We start from the raw sequence: 16,946 nt of genomic DNA on the forward strand, positions 1-16,946 counted from the left end.
AAGTTAAATACAGTTTGGACAGTAGAAACAACAAATTGATCATTAAAAACTGCTTCAGTTTTCTATTGTGATGAACAAAGATGTTCTTGTGAAACGCTGGTCTGTGGCGACTTGTCAACAATACAAAGTGTTGATTGATTGCTATAAGGCTGTATCAGTCTTGTTTGCATACAGGATAATGACACATTCTGGCTCTCTATGGACAAATGTCTTGGATATTTGTTATAATGAAATTATTCGTATTTCTGGCAAAGCCTAAAGGAAGTCAGTTATAGATTCTGCTTTGTCCTCATTATAAACTATCACTGTGCGGTTGTCTGAGAAAAAACTTAAACAACAGAAAATTAATGACTGGTTTCTTTGTTTTACCATTAAAATAGGGTGTTTGTGAGAAGAATACTAGAGAATGTGATTTTTTTAACCCCTTACATTCAGGATATGAACAAAAAATACTTGAAAAAAAAACGTGTTTTATGGCCTGCCACAATCTGGTATCTGCAGAGTTTCCCCTGCAGTTCCCAGATTGTGCAATCACTTTTTCGTTTTTGTTGTTTTGGTTTTTGCTAAGTGTCTTCGAGAAAGCAATGCCATACAATTTGATAGTGAAATATTATGTGAAGTATAATGTTTGCACAGCTCCTTGGAAAACGACAAAGGGGTGTCAATATATGGAGGATCAGCTTAATTGTCTGTGGATATTGCTTGCTGCCTCAGGACAGGCACTCTCATTGACTTCCCCGCTTATGGCCAAGAGGGGGCAAATATATGGGTGGTTGATTGGAACTGCAGGAATTCGGGCAGATAATGTATTGACAGCTCCTTGGAATGCTGCTAGTTCCACTGATATATCTTGAGCATGGCCCCCCATTATGAGCTGTTGATTGCCTCTCCATCAGTGTACTTTGGCAATATTGGCTGTAATGTGGATTGATTGGTGCCAGATTGGGGAAGATCGAGTGCCTTTTCAAGGTGATGCCCGGTCTATGATGTTTCCTGATACATCTTTTATAGGCATCAGCAGTTAATTGGCAATTTATATTGAAGCCTTGGGAGGAATTTTGTAGTCATATTGGCAATGAAAATTAATTCTAACAAGTATTGTCTTTATCTTTTCTACATGGCTATTTTACCCTGTAATAAAATATTGCACACTTTGTACACAATTTTATTAATGTTATTATTTGGACATGTGAAGCTTTTACATTTTCTGTAAACATTATGTCCAATTTCAATGCATAACTTTGTCAGTCCACAGAAAACTATGGTTTGGTATTATTAACTAGTTTACACTGAGATATTCTCTGGTAAAGGATTTCACACTCGTGTCATCTTGTGGCCTACTGCTTTAAATCTTAAATAACAAATGAGCTAAGACAACAGACACTCTTCATCCAATTACTGCATTAGTGTCAGTGTCTGATACTGCACAATATGGACCCATTCTGACAGCCCAGTGAGGGCCATTGTCTGCTTCACCCTGCCTGATTGGTTTATCAGTTAACAGTACTGGGAGTGTGCCAGTCATGATTTGATATCTCGGGATGGTGCTCTGTTTTTGCTGTCACTGTCTTTCAACACCCAGGCCAAGAGTAAAGTGTTCCACAATTACCCCAGCCAAAGGCTTTTATAAGGTTCATCTAACTTAATGACTGTAGAAATTCATTGAAATTCACTCTTGCAGTTGCATGCTCATCAAAAATGCTTGCATGTTTAACAAAAATAACATTATAATGTCTCCTGGGTTATGAAACATCAATCTTTAAAACCCCCAGAATAGTCAGGCAATTCTAAAACATGCGTGCATGCAATGTAGGAATTGTTTAAGCAGGGTTGAGAAAAGCTCTAACGAAAAAAAACCTTGCAAAAAATTACAAGCAAATGTTCTATCAAAACTATTTCTATTAGGCAGGGAAAACAAGGTAACCTTTACATTAATGTAAATGCATCATGTCTGTCATAATGTTTGCATGGGGTGTTACTGCAGTTGTGGTTGTATTGACAATGGAAATGACATGTTATTTCTACACATGTGTGATTAAACCAGACATTTAGGCTTCAAAAAATGGTGCCAGAAAGCTTTGCAAATGCGGGATGCTGCTGTTTCAGTTATTTAAGCATTGTTTCCATGTTGCAAACCATTTGGACTCCCTCATGCATAGTATGTTTGTGATGTTATGAATAGAGTTAAAGTAACTGTTCATGGTTTTGATCAAAACACATTTATTTGTTTAGTTTGTTTTGTTGTAATTTAAGTATGTTATAAACATTAACCCATTTATGCCTAGTGGACTCTCCCATCCTTCTAAATTTGATCAATTTATTTCCAAAATTAGGGATGTCTAGTATGTTTATTTCTATAATTAGAATATTTCTTATAGAAATTCTTTTAAGCAAACAGCGCAGACCCTGTTGAGACGCTGCATCATACGGCGTCTCATCTGGGTCTACGCTGTTTGGCAAGGCCTTTTTTCTAGACGCTAGGCATAAATGGGTTAAGATGGTTAATGGGTTCATGTGATGTATGGGAATACTTTCACGTGAAACTGAGTCACATGGCTTCGTTTACTTAATTCGTTTTTTTGCAGCCATTAATATTGTTTTGTTTTTGACATTGAGTAATACAGATATTATACATATTTTATACAGATAGTGTACATATTTGTCCTTATTTGATATATTATAGCACAGAGCAGATTACACTCAGTCACACATAGTACAAAAATAGAAAAGTGTTGCTTTAGAAGACTTGAAAGTAACATAAACAGAAATCAACAATGTATAAATTTAACCCATTGATGCCTAGCGTCTAGAAAAAAGGCCTTGGCAAACAGCGTAGACCCAATTGAGTCTCCGCATGATGCGGCGTCTCATCTGGGTCTGCACTGTTTGCTTAAAAAAATTTCTGTACGAAATGTTCTAAATATAGAAATAAATTTACTAGACATCCCTTATTTTGATAATAAATTGATCCAATTTAGAAGGATGGAAGAGTCCATTAGGCATAAATGGGTTAAGTAATTAGTTAAGCTTTATGGGATTGATATTTTCATGTCATCTGTTATTGTTACAGATTGCTACTTTCATATTTTCAGGACAAATGCCAGAACTTCATCAAAGTCCTGGGAAAGATGGAAGGGGAAAAGTACTATGTGTGTGGTACAAATGCCTTCAGCCCAAAGTGCAGAATATACGAATACAAGCACGCTGACTATCCAGTAAGTTCCTGTGGAACTGTTAAGTTGGGTTCATGATTTTAATGAAATTTTGTATTCTGAAATGTTACATTGAAAAAAATGTCTGTTTAGAACAAAACACTGATTACATGCCGTTTGAATGGGTGTTCATCATTTAAAAAAAAGAACCGTTTTTGAGTATACATTGGAATTAACTCCCATTGACAAATTAGTACTTAATAAACGAGTTAATTGTGCCTAAGCCCTTATATGCCTGAAGTAACACTTTCATTTGTCTATGGCGTCAATTATGTTTGATTTATTGGCACAAAGTCTGTGTGCCAGTTGTTTATAAAATTCTGGGCTTCAGAGGTTGCTTGGGTGGAAATGACTGTTATTATATAAACTTGGAAATTTCATCCATTTAATGCATGAGAAAAGTTGTGAATGGTAAGTTAATTGATAAGTATAGTTTTCATCCCAGGAGAGCCATTCATAAGTTATTGCAGAATATGCTGGTTTGGTACTTGGTTTCATGGGATCTGAAGTAGCTTCAAGTACTGACGTTTGCAGTTATGAGTTTTGTTGTGACATGTGTTGGATATTAATACAAATTGTTTATGTTGGTAATGGGCCCTTGACTGCACACAGCATATCAATGTATGATCATTAACGTAAAATATGCCATTCATAAAACAAGATATATTTATCATAAGCAATTGCTAAGGAAACTTAAATTTGTGGAATAAAAAAAACATTAACACTAAAAATATATCTGAAGGGTGAGTGTAATAAAATTACTTATGTACATTAATTTTTTGAGAGGCTATTCGATAAAATGGTTGAGATTCATAAACACCATCAAAGGCATGAATTATTAAACAGTGATGCTACTTTTAATGTGTACAAAATGAAGAACTTAAAACAACATGTTAGTGATTACCATGGTCATACAAATTTGAAAAAAATGAGATTATTTCAAGCCATATTTGAATAAATTTAATAACACTGTATTATGTGAAATTGGAATAAGATATCAAACTTGGAATGGATATCCTTTTGGTGATCTCAAACAAAACTAATCATTTCAAGATCTGAATTTATTTTTGTAATATTTTATCTATACTTCAAGCTTAATAAGCAATTTTTCATAACTTTTTCATTAACAGTAATTGTATTTTTATCATTTTAACTGTATTTTAAAACTGTGTTCATGCGCGGCATGGACACAGTTTTATTTTATATGGATAAAAAAAAAATCATAAAAAATCCAGTTTTGTAGTAAAATCAATTAAAATGAAGCTATTATATATGCAAGTGTCTATTTTAATTATAATTTGTCAAACTAAATTAATACAACATGTAAAACTGCATATTATGCGCAGTTGAAAAAACACAATTTATTCCCAAGTTGATGTCTTATTCCAACTTCACATAATACAGTGAAAAATTTGTATGAAAAAAAAAGGTTTATAAATATATGAGCTGCGCTCTGCACAAACATAATTCATGCAGTCTGCATAGGCTAATCAGGGACAACACTTTCCACTTTTATAGAATATTTATGCCCCCTTTCGAAGAAGAGGGGGTATATTGTTTTGCACATTTCGGTCGGTCGGTCCATGGGTCGGTCCGTCCGTCCGTCCACCAGATGGTTTCCGGATGATAACTCAAGAACGCTTAGGCCTAGGATCATGAAATCTGATAGGTACCTTGATCATGACTGGCAGATGACCCCTATTGATTTTCAGGTCACTAGGTCAAAGGTCACAGTGACTTGAAATAGTAAAATGGTTTCCTGATGATAACTCAAGAATGCTTAGGCATAGAATCATGAAACTTCATAGGTACATTGATCATGACTGGCAGATGACCCCTATTGATTTTCAGGTCACTAGGTCAAAGGTCAAGGTCACAGTGACTCAAAATAGTAAAATGGTTTCCGGATGATAACTCAAGAATGCTTAGGCCTAGGACCATGAAACTTCATAGGTACATTGATCATGACTGGCAGATGACCCCTATTGAATTTCAGGTCACTAGGTCAAAGGTCAAGGTCACAGTGACTTGAAATAGTAAAATGGTTTCCTGATGATAACTCAAGAATGCTTACACCTAGGATCATGAAACTTTATAGGTAAATTGATCATGACTGGCAAATGACCCCTATTGATTTTCAGGTCACTAGGTCAAAGGTCAAGGTCACAGTGACTCAAAACAGTAAAATGGTGTCCGGATGATTACTCAAGAATGCTAAGGCCTAGGATCATGAAACTTCATAAGAACATTGATCTTGACTGGCAGATGACCCCTATTGATTTTCAGGTCACTAGGTCAAAGGTCAAGGTCACAGTGACTCGAACTAGTAAAATGGTTTTCGGATGATAACTCGAGAATGCTTACACCTAGGATCATGAAACTTCATAGGTACATTGATCATGACTGGAAGATGACCCCTTTTAATTTTCAGGTCACTAGGTCAAAGGTCAAGGTCACAGTGACTCAAAACAGTAAAATGGTTTCCTATTGATAACTCAAGAATAATTTGGCCTAGGATCATGAAACTTCATAGGTTCATTGATCATGACTGGCAGATGACCCCTATTGATTTTCAGGTCACTAGGTCAAAGGTCAAGGTCACAGTGACAAAAAACGTATTCACTCAATGGCTGCCACTACAACTGACAGCCCATATGGGGGGCATGCATGTTTTACAAACAGCCCTTGTTCATTTGTGACTACATTTTACGTGCATGTATTTAGCCTGTGTTCTCAGAGCACAACTCATTTCACAAGTCACATCCAGAAGTACAAAATTATTGAATTCTAATGTACATTTAAGACAATAATTATATGAAAGGAAAAACAAATTAAGTGTTTAAAGCATTTTAACCAGAACGCATAACAGCCTTTAAAATATTTTGGAGCGTTTTAAAAGTCGTTTGAAACTTAAAATTCATTATGTAAATGAATGGAAAAAAAGAATAATTACGATTGATGCTGAATATCAGAGGTTTGATATTAAGACAAGAAAACGCTTGAAAATGCATAAAAAAAACACAATAAATACAAAAGAATTTTAATGTAAAATATTCCTGATTAGAACTAGGCATAAGGACTATCTAAACTTAAATTGTTAATGTACAGACTTGCTGTCTTTCAAATTCTAGTATCGAGAAGTCGACTTGAACGTTACAGAAGACGTAACGGAGCAGGTACTCAAACAATAACATTGTGTCGTGATCTTTAGCGTGTCATTTCCTGCATGTGACTGTTCCAACACATAGCGTCTTGTCGCAATTAAACAAAACTAAACCGTGCTGTTGATTTTCTCTGTTTCGACCGCTTGCATCTTATCAACTCATACTACATTATTTATATACCGATACACTGAAAAAATAATCACATTAATGTACCTGATTACACAATATAGCCATGTTCATTATTCCATGTATGCTGCTGTAAAGGTATTAACTAACCACAGGTGATGTTTTATATATTGGTTTTTAATATTCTGGAGAAAAACAAAATATTGATAGAAGATTTATTAAAGTTCATGAACATAAATACTTAAAATGTCATTTTGAGAATGAAGAACATTGTTTTCGTTATGACATTATATATGGAGACTTATCATACACAGGACGGATGCTTATGATTCTATTTCCATTGTTTCTAACATTTCTTTACCTGCCTGGTACACAAACATAATGGAGAAATACAATTATTTTTACACTTTGATGACATCTTTAAATGATTTGGTATTCCTCAACTTTTAATTATGGAAAGGATGTCACGTGCCATGGCAATGATCGTACACAATTAAAGTTTTTTCGATTTTGGCTTTGCATTTTGATGTTTGTGTGCACGGTTAAGAGTGTTTGGAATTGGAAACTTTTTAGGTTTTGCTGTCTTCTTTACTAAATCCATTCTTTAATGACAATATTAATCTTCATTATCACATCAATTAGCAGCAACATTAATTATACAGGAAAACACAAAGTTAATCAACACAATCAATGATGCAGTCTATTCTGTTGAAAAAGCTCGGTGTTGACTCTTCCACCAACACCGCCACTTTAGTCCTCTGTTATTATTATTAATCATCCTGAAATAAAAACTGTGAAACTTCTTTATTCAATTGTTCCTGTGAATGAAAAATGTAAACTGAGTTATGGGATATGAAAGAAAGAGTTCCAAGTCAATTTTCTAGATTACTTGCTGTTTATTGTAGCTAGAGACAGCATGAAAATTGAGTTACCATGCCAAGAATGTCTTATTTTCGTTTCCACACCTCTTTTCCATTACTGACACTGCATGGCTGGAAATTTAAAATGCAAGGAAAACAATGTGTAGCATGAAGATTTGAGAGAAAAACTGTGTTTTTTTCTGCATTCCCTTGTCATTGATGTAAATATGATTGAATCTACACTTCTCCACAGTATGCATTTAATTAAACAGAATGTAGGTACATTTTATCTTGCTAACTAATGCTTATTTTTGAGTTTCATTATATTGTTGTTTTGTATGGACTTGATATTCATTATTGTTCTTAACCTTGGACAAGTACTTGCATATATTATACATAAATGAAGAAAATAGTTAGGAATTCATTACAATGAAAATGTTTTATACATGTGCAGCAACATTATTGTCATAGAAGTCTTATTGGTTAAGATAAAAATATGCATATAGAATTATAACTTAATTGGAAATTACTCAACCAATATCCAAATTTGTGTTGTGCTTTTCGAATGGTGCTCAACATGAGGGTTTCCTACAAACACAGTGACTGTGTGTTGTATTGCAGGCCCAGGCCCCAGGGTTTGAGACCACAAAGGAGTTTGACGGGGTTGGAGCCTCACCGTACGACCCTGAGCACAACAGCACTGCCATATTTACTGGTAAGATTGCATGCACTGCCATATTAAATGGACTATAACAGCACCGCCGTATGTACAGTCTGGGACTGCACTGTCTTATTAACTGGTAGTACAGAATTGCAATATCTAATGGTACGTTTGCACTGCCCTATTAACTGGTAGTACATAATTGCAATATCTAATGGTAAGATTGCACTGCCATATTTAATGGTATAACAGCACTGCTGTCTGTACATAAAGGACTGCACTGCCGTATTTACTGGTATATCTTCATGGCTATTTTTATGTCCCCCACTATAGAAGTGGGGGACATATTGTTTTTGCCCTGTCTGTTGGTCTGTTGGTCTGTCTGTTGGTCTGTCTGTTGGTCTGTTGGTCTGTTGGTCTGTCTGTTTGCGCCAACTTTAACATTTTGCAATAATTTTGCTATATTGAAGATAGCAACTTCATATTTGGCATGCATGTGTATCTCATGAAGCTGCACATTTTGAGTGGTGAAAGGTCAAGGTCAAGGTCATCCTTCAAGGTCAGAGGTCAAATATATGTGGCCAAAATCGCTCATTTTATGAATGCTTTTGCAATATTGAAGATAGCAACTTGATATTTGGCATGCATGTGTATCTCATGGAGCTGCACATTTTGAGTGGTGAAAGGTCAAGGTCAAGGTCATCCTTCAAGGTCAGAGGTCAATTATATGTGGCCAAAATCGCTCATTTTATGAATACTTTTGCAATATTGAAGATAGCAACTTGATATTTGGCATGCATGTGCATCTCATGGAGCTGCTCATTTTGAGTGGTGAAAGGTCAAGGTCATCCTTCAAGGTCAGAGGTCAAATATATGTGGCCCAAATCACTTATTTTATGAATACTTTTGCAATATTGAAGATAGTAACTTGATATTTGGCATGCATGTGTATCTCATGGAGCTGCACATTTTGAGTGGTGAAAGGTCAAGGTCAAGGTCATCCTTCACAAGGTCAAGGTCATCCTACAATGTCAAACATCATATAGGGGGACATTGTGTTTCACAAACACATCTTGTTACTCATAAGACTGCATCATTGACAGGTGTAACAGTATATTTACTGTTATGACAGCATTTCCATAATTACTGGTATCACAGCAACCTCAAGCATGTCATTACCGCTTTACTGCCAAAGTTTAAACAAACTTTCTTATGGTAGTTTATTTTAGCCATTTAACCCTTTATGCCTGACATAAAAATGTAATTACAACCCTGAAAACTTGTTGCTTTAATTGGGTGCAGTGGTCACCATTGTTGTGTCATCTCTTATAATAATTGCTGCTGATCAAAGTAGTCACTATTAATTGGCATACATAATAAAATGTCAATATTTCTTCAAACAAGTGTACCTTTGCCTTAGGGTGAGTTAAAGAAGAGTGCATCACAAAATGTGCAGTAATTGACCATCAACTTCAAATCATTTGCACTGATTTACTCTATATCTCATTATGGCGGACTATTTAAGATTTTATCAGATTAGATTGGCCATGAATGACCAGCACGCTGTCATCGGCCCTAGGCTGTTCAACACATGATGTCTGATGTCCAAACATATGAATGAATTCTCCTATGCCACTGTTTGACAGTCTGTCATATGCAGTAACAACGTACAATTAGTCTAGCGGTCAATTAGTGGCGAAAATGGACGCTGATGACTGCAGATTTGTTCAGATTGCATTGAATTTGTTGGCTAAAGAAGAGGGTTTTTGGTATGGGTGATAATTATGTTGCACTTCGTCTGGCAGTAATGATCATGTTGTGAAGCAAGTCGCTAACTGTCATGACTGTGTGAAATAAAAGACATTTCAGTCACACCAAGGGAAAATTAGTGGTCAGAGAGTTAGAAATGTAACCAATCATCTTTGTCCCTCTGTTGTATACCTTGGATAAAATTCTCACCAGTGTTAATTTCAACACCCATAGTCTTGTTAAAAGACATTAAATTTCTTGTTGGTTATTTAACAGGGCTATACATACCTGTTTTACCCTTTTTAAGCAAAGGTTTTGTATTGGACTTTAATATTCCTATCAAATGAAAAACACTCACTAAAGGTTACTGACAGTCCACATGTTATGATGGACACCATACTTTATCCCATCTGCACTAAATATTTTAAGTCTGAAGCTAAATAACATGGGCAGATGTATTGAATGTTCAATACATGGTGTAATATACTTTATCTTGAAACTAAGATATGAGGAAGAGAGTGAGTGAGAAACAGTACAGTTATTTGCTTGATGTATGGCCACTCCTGTCTCTTGAATATACTTTAAGATCTACAAATAGAAGTAAGAGAGCTGTATACTGGCATTAAGTAGTAAAATGTCCATTTGGAAATACTATCATCTGGTTGTGTAACACTTCCCTTGAAGTAAATCAAGTAAGAGTATCATTATAATCTTGATTAAGTTCTATGACGTAGCTGTTATTTCTCCTTGTTATTCAAATTCTCTTGCTTACATATATAGCCTTAGAATATAGATTTATTAGTTTTATACAGTGTGTGGGTGAAACCAAACTTACTGGAATCCTTTAAATAATTGAGTTTATTAGTTTTGATTCAAATTAATAACATAATTATTTCAAGGTTTTATGTCTGTTTACTACTCTAGTAGGATTGTCTTGGCGATAACTTAGTATTATTGATATTTTATTACAATTGATTGATTTGATACCAATCCTGATCAAATAAGATTACAATCAGTAAGAATCTATAAGTGATATCCTCTTGTTTCCTATCATTTCACTCATGGGTGTATTACTTGTTAATTATTTTCCCCGTATGACTTATTCACCAAAATTAGTATACTATGTCATGACAGTAAACCAAGTCATAGAAACTCTCTTGCTTTTTCTTGAACATGTACGTTTATGTGAACCTTACAGCTTGCATCATTTTTTAGGAAGGATAGCGCGGTGGTCAAGCTAGGTTAAACACTGGGCTACCAATCCAGATGTCCCAGTTTCAATCCCCTGTCAGGGCATTGTATATTTAAGAAATTCTTATAGCATTTCTCTATGCTTGAAAACCCAGGGAAATGTTGCGCGTATCGTGCTTTACACCAAGATTGTAAAGTGCAATGTCAAAAAATGATAAGAAAAAAATAAGGTTACAAATGATAAAGTTCTTTTTTTTAACAACACTTTCCCATAGCTGTATGAAATAAATTGCTATTTTGTTACATTATGTTGACCCACCCAGAACTATTTTCATGAGTTATTGCCCAGCATGTGACACTTGTGTCCTTTCAGACAGATTTTGCTATAAAATGTGATGATATGGAACCCTTCAGCTATGATTACTTGACTATAAAATGTGTCTAGTATGATATTAAGAAGGTAAAATGAGCCCATACTGTTGTATCTAATGTGGAAATATACAACCGTTTTATGCTCAATTCTTGATACTGCTTATGGTTTATTATAGCTTTGTTTGAATACAAGACAGTGTATCGTAAGTCACGACTTAACATTTCCAAATACTGCTTGAAAGGTCAAACATTAAATGAAAGGTTATTGTTAGGTAAATTTCAATTCTTAATTTCATAAATTCATTAATGTATGATGAAGTCAATGTTGAAATGAGTGACTAATACATTGAATCAGAAGTCATTAATGCAACTGAAAAACATCCTGTTACGCATTTTAAATCGCCACGCTATATAAGTAATTACCTCTTGTTATAAAACCTATAGTTTCAAAATTATTTTAATAATGGCCAATGCAATCATTGTTGGTTAGAAGATATTATTTCTGGATTACATCATACGTTGAGATAAAGCCCAAAAGTAGGAATATGTTTATTGTTCCACCAAATGAAACCTCTGATTGTTTATTTGCCACACCCTTTGCATAAGCTACTTACAAAAGGCCAAAAGTACTATTTACAACACAAATAGGAAATGTATTTCGAGGTTACTTACCAAATCTTAATCCAAGCCCCTCTGCCTGACCACAATCATAGTTGTTCAACTACACCAGTAAATAATCCCGGAATATTTTAGTATAGAATGGGAATCTGACCCACTACCCTGGGAAACTAGTCCATCACTCCACCAACAGGCACATTGATGAAGTAGGTTAACAATAGTAGTGTGTAACACTTTCATGTTGTTATGCATCAAACTGAAAGTAAAAATCGTTGCCACATTTCATGTTGGAAATTGAAAATAGTTGGTCACTGTACCCCTAATGCTTGATGGTAGACCACACAGGTCAGTTTGACCAGGTGTATTCTTAATGGTCTATTGAATGCTATTATTTTAATGAGTTTCAGGTTGGCAGTGATGACAATTATGTTATAAGGTGCAAAGATAAACCACATACAAGTCCACCTGCTAAATGACACAAACCACAAACTTATTTTGATAGCAACCAAAACAGACCCAATTATTGTTGAGCTGGTGTTATCTTAAAGTTACTGAAGTAATGATGAGATGTATTGCAATCAGTTCAGACTGAGAGATTTAGGTTTGTTTAAAAAAAGAACACGGTTGACATAACTTGAGTCAGTGATGTTTTTGTTTTTTTCTGTGAATGTATTCATTACATTGTGTAATTGAGCACACTTTATTGCCTTTGTTGGGACACTTTCATGTTCTGTTTTGTTGCAGACATTAAACAGAAGCTAATTTTACATAAGCATATTACTGTAGCGCGAGCCGGCCGACTACCTGAGGCCGCCACCGAGCGCTATGTGCGCGGCCTCACAATGACGATGTGCCTTCCGAAACCCTCGGAAGGCCGATTACAAATAACAATGAATTAAAACTAATTTTTCTCAGGCTACCTGCCTTATGATTGGAAAATGAAGAGTAATTGAGTCGCCTTAAATATATACAATGCGACCAAAAGAGGGGAATCGATGCCTTCGACCGATTTCCTGAGGCCGCCACCGAGCGCTATGTGCGCAGCCTCACAATGCCGATGTTCCTTCCACGAATCCTCCGGCTTCCGTGAAGCTACATGTCACCGCCTCCGTGAGGCTACTGGCTTCCGCGAAGACACTGGCTCACGTCACCCCAAGGCCTTAGGTGAAGCTTCCGTCACTGCCTTGTACGACGTCCGTAGATTCCAACCCTCTGAAGACCCTCTCCAAGAAACAGGAACTCTGCAGCCCGGGCAGCACCGTTTAAAGCTTGAAGCCAACGTAAATACCCAACTGCTCCAGAATACTGTTCTTTTAGAGTAACGTCCCTTTTCTTCAGATGTTGATCCGCTCGCATACACCGGAGGACTCCCCTAACTTGCCTATTTGCAAGCCTTTTATATACTAGCGAACAGAGCGCCACCTAGCTAACGGAAAGACACGATCCGGAAACTACCGACGTTTCCGAATTCCATCCGCACTCTACGGAGATCACCGATCAGCATTTCTCCTTCACTAACACAGAAACTAGCCGAATATATACGCCGGATTTTACTAGAAACATTCCTTAAATATCAAATACTCTTTAAATGCTTAATACCTTATTTTTAGCCATACAATTAACTTACTTTATGAAGAACAAGTTACAATTTCATATTCTTTACCTGGCAAATTTAAAACTAAGGGAGGTAATTATACTGTAGCAGTGAAAATACGCAAAGCATCTATTTCGACTACGAATCCTTTCGTTATATTACAATGAAATACTTGTCACCTTGCTCATATGAACATTAAAGCCGTTTTCTTACTTTTAGCACTGTATTTTTTAATGAGAAAATTTATTTAATACTTATATGCTAGTGTAATATTACACAACTAACTCAACTCATATGATTTGCTATGTGCTGGTCTACATAGCAACAATTTTATGTACTTGAGGATATGGAGATTTAGTGGTTATTAGCCTCTTGAATCTGTAGTGCTGTAATCCTGTCTTATTAAAGAATGGAGCACGCTGCTCTAGGTTGGGTCAGGCTTTGCAATCAAAATGGCCCTCTTCAAATTCTAAATGTACTTTGTCCAGGTGTGGCCTGACCCACAAACTGTAACATGATGCAAAGACCTGCCATCTGTATCCTATGTCAGTTATTCTTTTTTTGCACCCATTTGATACATTTAACAAGATATTGTGAATGTTTTACTGATCAGAAAATGCTATGTCACTCATGCCATAGTGTCACACCTTTCATGTTGTGTTGTCAGATTCACAAATTCAATACACTTAACCATCTGATGTCTTTGTGAAGTTACTTGTACAAAAAGTGTGTCAACCGTTTCAGAGCTTCTTTTGATGCTCTACCTTTCCCCAGAAACAATTTCTTTACCCCAGTAGAAGGATGTATCTTATTGAATATCTTATGAGTTTCTTTGATATTGACATTTTGTACAAACAATTTAGAGAGGTAAATTTATTAGGATAAAAATGCAAAATTATCAGCACTTTGAGGGCAAAAAGCTAGCAATTTTAGTCAGATTACTACAATGTTCTACTGTATCTTAAGGCAATGTTATTATCCCTTACCCCCATGGGTGTACACTTAAGCCTTTGATTTAATTATGCAGTGTGATAGCAGCTGTCGTTAGGGAAGATAAATGGGCAAATAAGGTAGCCATTTGTGTACAGATAGATCCTGATCACTCGGCTGTCATAACCCCATGGCGAGAATTGATTGAAAATGTACCTATGTTTTGTTTTAAACTGAACTATGCAGCAATATATTGAAGACTCATGGTAAGTGTTTGATTATGGAAAAATAAATACTGTCATCATTAAAAGTTAAAAGTATTTAAATTAATTGGTGTTTGGAAATTTAGTCCATTTTACACATTTTACTTATTTGATCAGTAATTTATGTTTGATTCTAATTATGTATCAAATCATTCAACGGTCATTACCTTCACTTGAGATGTAAAGCTTAATAAGAGTCTTACTAATGAGAACAATATCGCTTTTCTTTTGATACAAATAGACCCTATTGTAGTAATTCTTAAGCACACTGCCAGGTGTCAAGATAAGGTGGTGTGTCACCTCCAGGGTTATACACCACTCTTCAGGTCAGATTTGAATTAGTTTCCTGTAAAGGTTTTCAGATTAATTAGAGTGTGACCTGCCTTTAATTTGTATGCATCGGCAGCTCTCAGTGTTCTTCTTTTCCTTATTGTGACAGTTGTAAAAGGCATGCTCTATATTAGGGCGAGAAAGTTTTGTCCACATTAAAGTAATTTGTGGGACTTGCAACCCTAATGACCATAAAGTTAAGCCATTTCTCAGCTGAGTTCTGCTGACATTTTCTCCTGTAATTATGACCAATGACATTCATTTATTTCCTTGAGAAATTCACACCACCAAATTGCTGAGTTTTTTGTTGGTGTGAATACATGGGCATTACTTGCTTGAATTGAATTAATACATATGAATCCTCCACAGCTTACATTGAATTCTTTACAGTGATTAAACTTTACCTAAGAAACAAAATTGTTGCTTGTTTTTTGTTTTGTATTGTTGTATGTTCTCAAAATGTTAAACATTATAGTGTTTTATACAGGAAGGAAAAAGGGCGTGGTGCAAAATTTCAAAAAAGGGCACTTTAGCGCGCGACATCCATAAAAAGGGCACACATATATCTGTATAGTGACTTAATAACAAGCTTTGTTACACACAAACATTGTATGTATAGTTTTGAGATTTATTGTTGAATAATTAAACCAACAAAATCCAGAATGTATATTTTATTATGTGTTTTATATTTTCATGTAGTAACAAAAAACAAGATTAAACATATTAGGATATATATCTTATACAAACTAAAGCTTTTCAAAGAAGTCTTAGAATACTGTTAAATGAGTTACCCTCTTAAACAATTATTTATATTTAAAACGTTACACACATTGCACAAACAAGTCCTTTATATGCATCTTAAATGGAGATTCACAAACACTAACACTTTGTTGAATAGTCAGAAAGTTCTGCGTAATGTCATTGTTTTCATGACCACGTGTTGTATTGTGTACATTTTATTTCGCAAAAAATGTAACTAGGAACGGCGCCGTACTGTCTTTTGTTCATTGTCAATTAATTCAATACACGTTAATTGGTCTCCGATATAAACTTGTTTTGCTTACAAAGCAATTTGCATCAATTTCTAATTTACGTTTCGTCGAAAGTGGAATGCCAAAATCGTAAAGCGTACGTTGCGACATTCTAAACACGAATGATAAGTGGTACAAGTTCAATATTTTTGTAAAATTCATATCTGTGTTTGCCAATTAACATATTTTGACAAGTTACAAGCGGGTCATAATGTTCTTAATTGAACCAATGGTGCAGGCCTACTACTGTTACAACAATTAACAACTTTTGGTCAAACAGGGTCCAAGACGGGGTATCAACTTCTTTGCCGACATTCACACGTTATTGTAATCAAAACACCGTGACAATAAACAAGCACGTGCTCCAATTAAGCGCGGTCTGCCTAACCGTGAACAGCAAACGTGTTAAGATTGTCGTCTGCTACAATTCATCAACACACATCTACTGTGAGCCTGCGCCAATTGTATTGGATAGGAGGCGGAGCGTTATTTTAATCGACAGCTTTAATATGAGCCTGCGCCAATTGTATTGGATAGGAGGCGGAGCGTTATTTTAATCGACAGCTTTAATATGTCACGGGTTGCTATTTTCGGCGTATGGCCAATTTTCAGGAAGTACAGTGGACGTCATGGGGTTTTGTAATCGGCGTATGGAAACAATTATCGGGCGTAATATACGGCCGTACGCCGCTTAGTGCAAGCCCTGTTTTAAATTAATTTTTATTAACTTAAAACTGTTTTGCATTAAATTGAAATCAAATCAATATTTTACAGATACAACTGGTGTTGTTTTTTTTTAATTTAATTACGCGTAAAAATAAATGTTTTGATATAACTGAATAATG

The 16,946-nt window shown here is 35.4% G+C and overlaps 1 protein-coding gene across 1 annotated transcript in view; it reads left to right on the plus strand.

Annotated features, from left to right (window-relative positions):
* The window catches only part of LOC127878803 (semaphorin-1A-like), a 55,308-nt gene that overhangs the window by 26,483 nt on the left and 11,879 nt on the right, over nucleotides 1-16,946 (plus strand). Inside the window, exons 6-8 of the mRNA XM_052425331.1 lie at nucleotides 3,093-3,215; nucleotides 6,344-6,388; nucleotides 7,984-8,077. Of these exons, the coding sequence (XP_052281291.1) occupies nucleotides 3,093-3,215; nucleotides 6,344-6,388; nucleotides 7,984-8,077 (262 nt within the window). The remainder of the gene's footprint in view (nucleotides 1-3,092; nucleotides 3,216-6,343; nucleotides 6,389-7,983; nucleotides 8,078-16,946) is intronic.

The sequence above is a fragment of the Dreissena polymorpha genome, chromosome 4 (genome assembly GCF_020536995.1).
Source record: "Dreissena polymorpha isolate Duluth1 chromosome 4, UMN_Dpol_1.0, whole genome shotgun sequence".
NCBI classification, from domain to species: Eukaryota; Metazoa; Mollusca; class Bivalvia; order Myida; family Dreissenidae; genus Dreissena; species Dreissena polymorpha.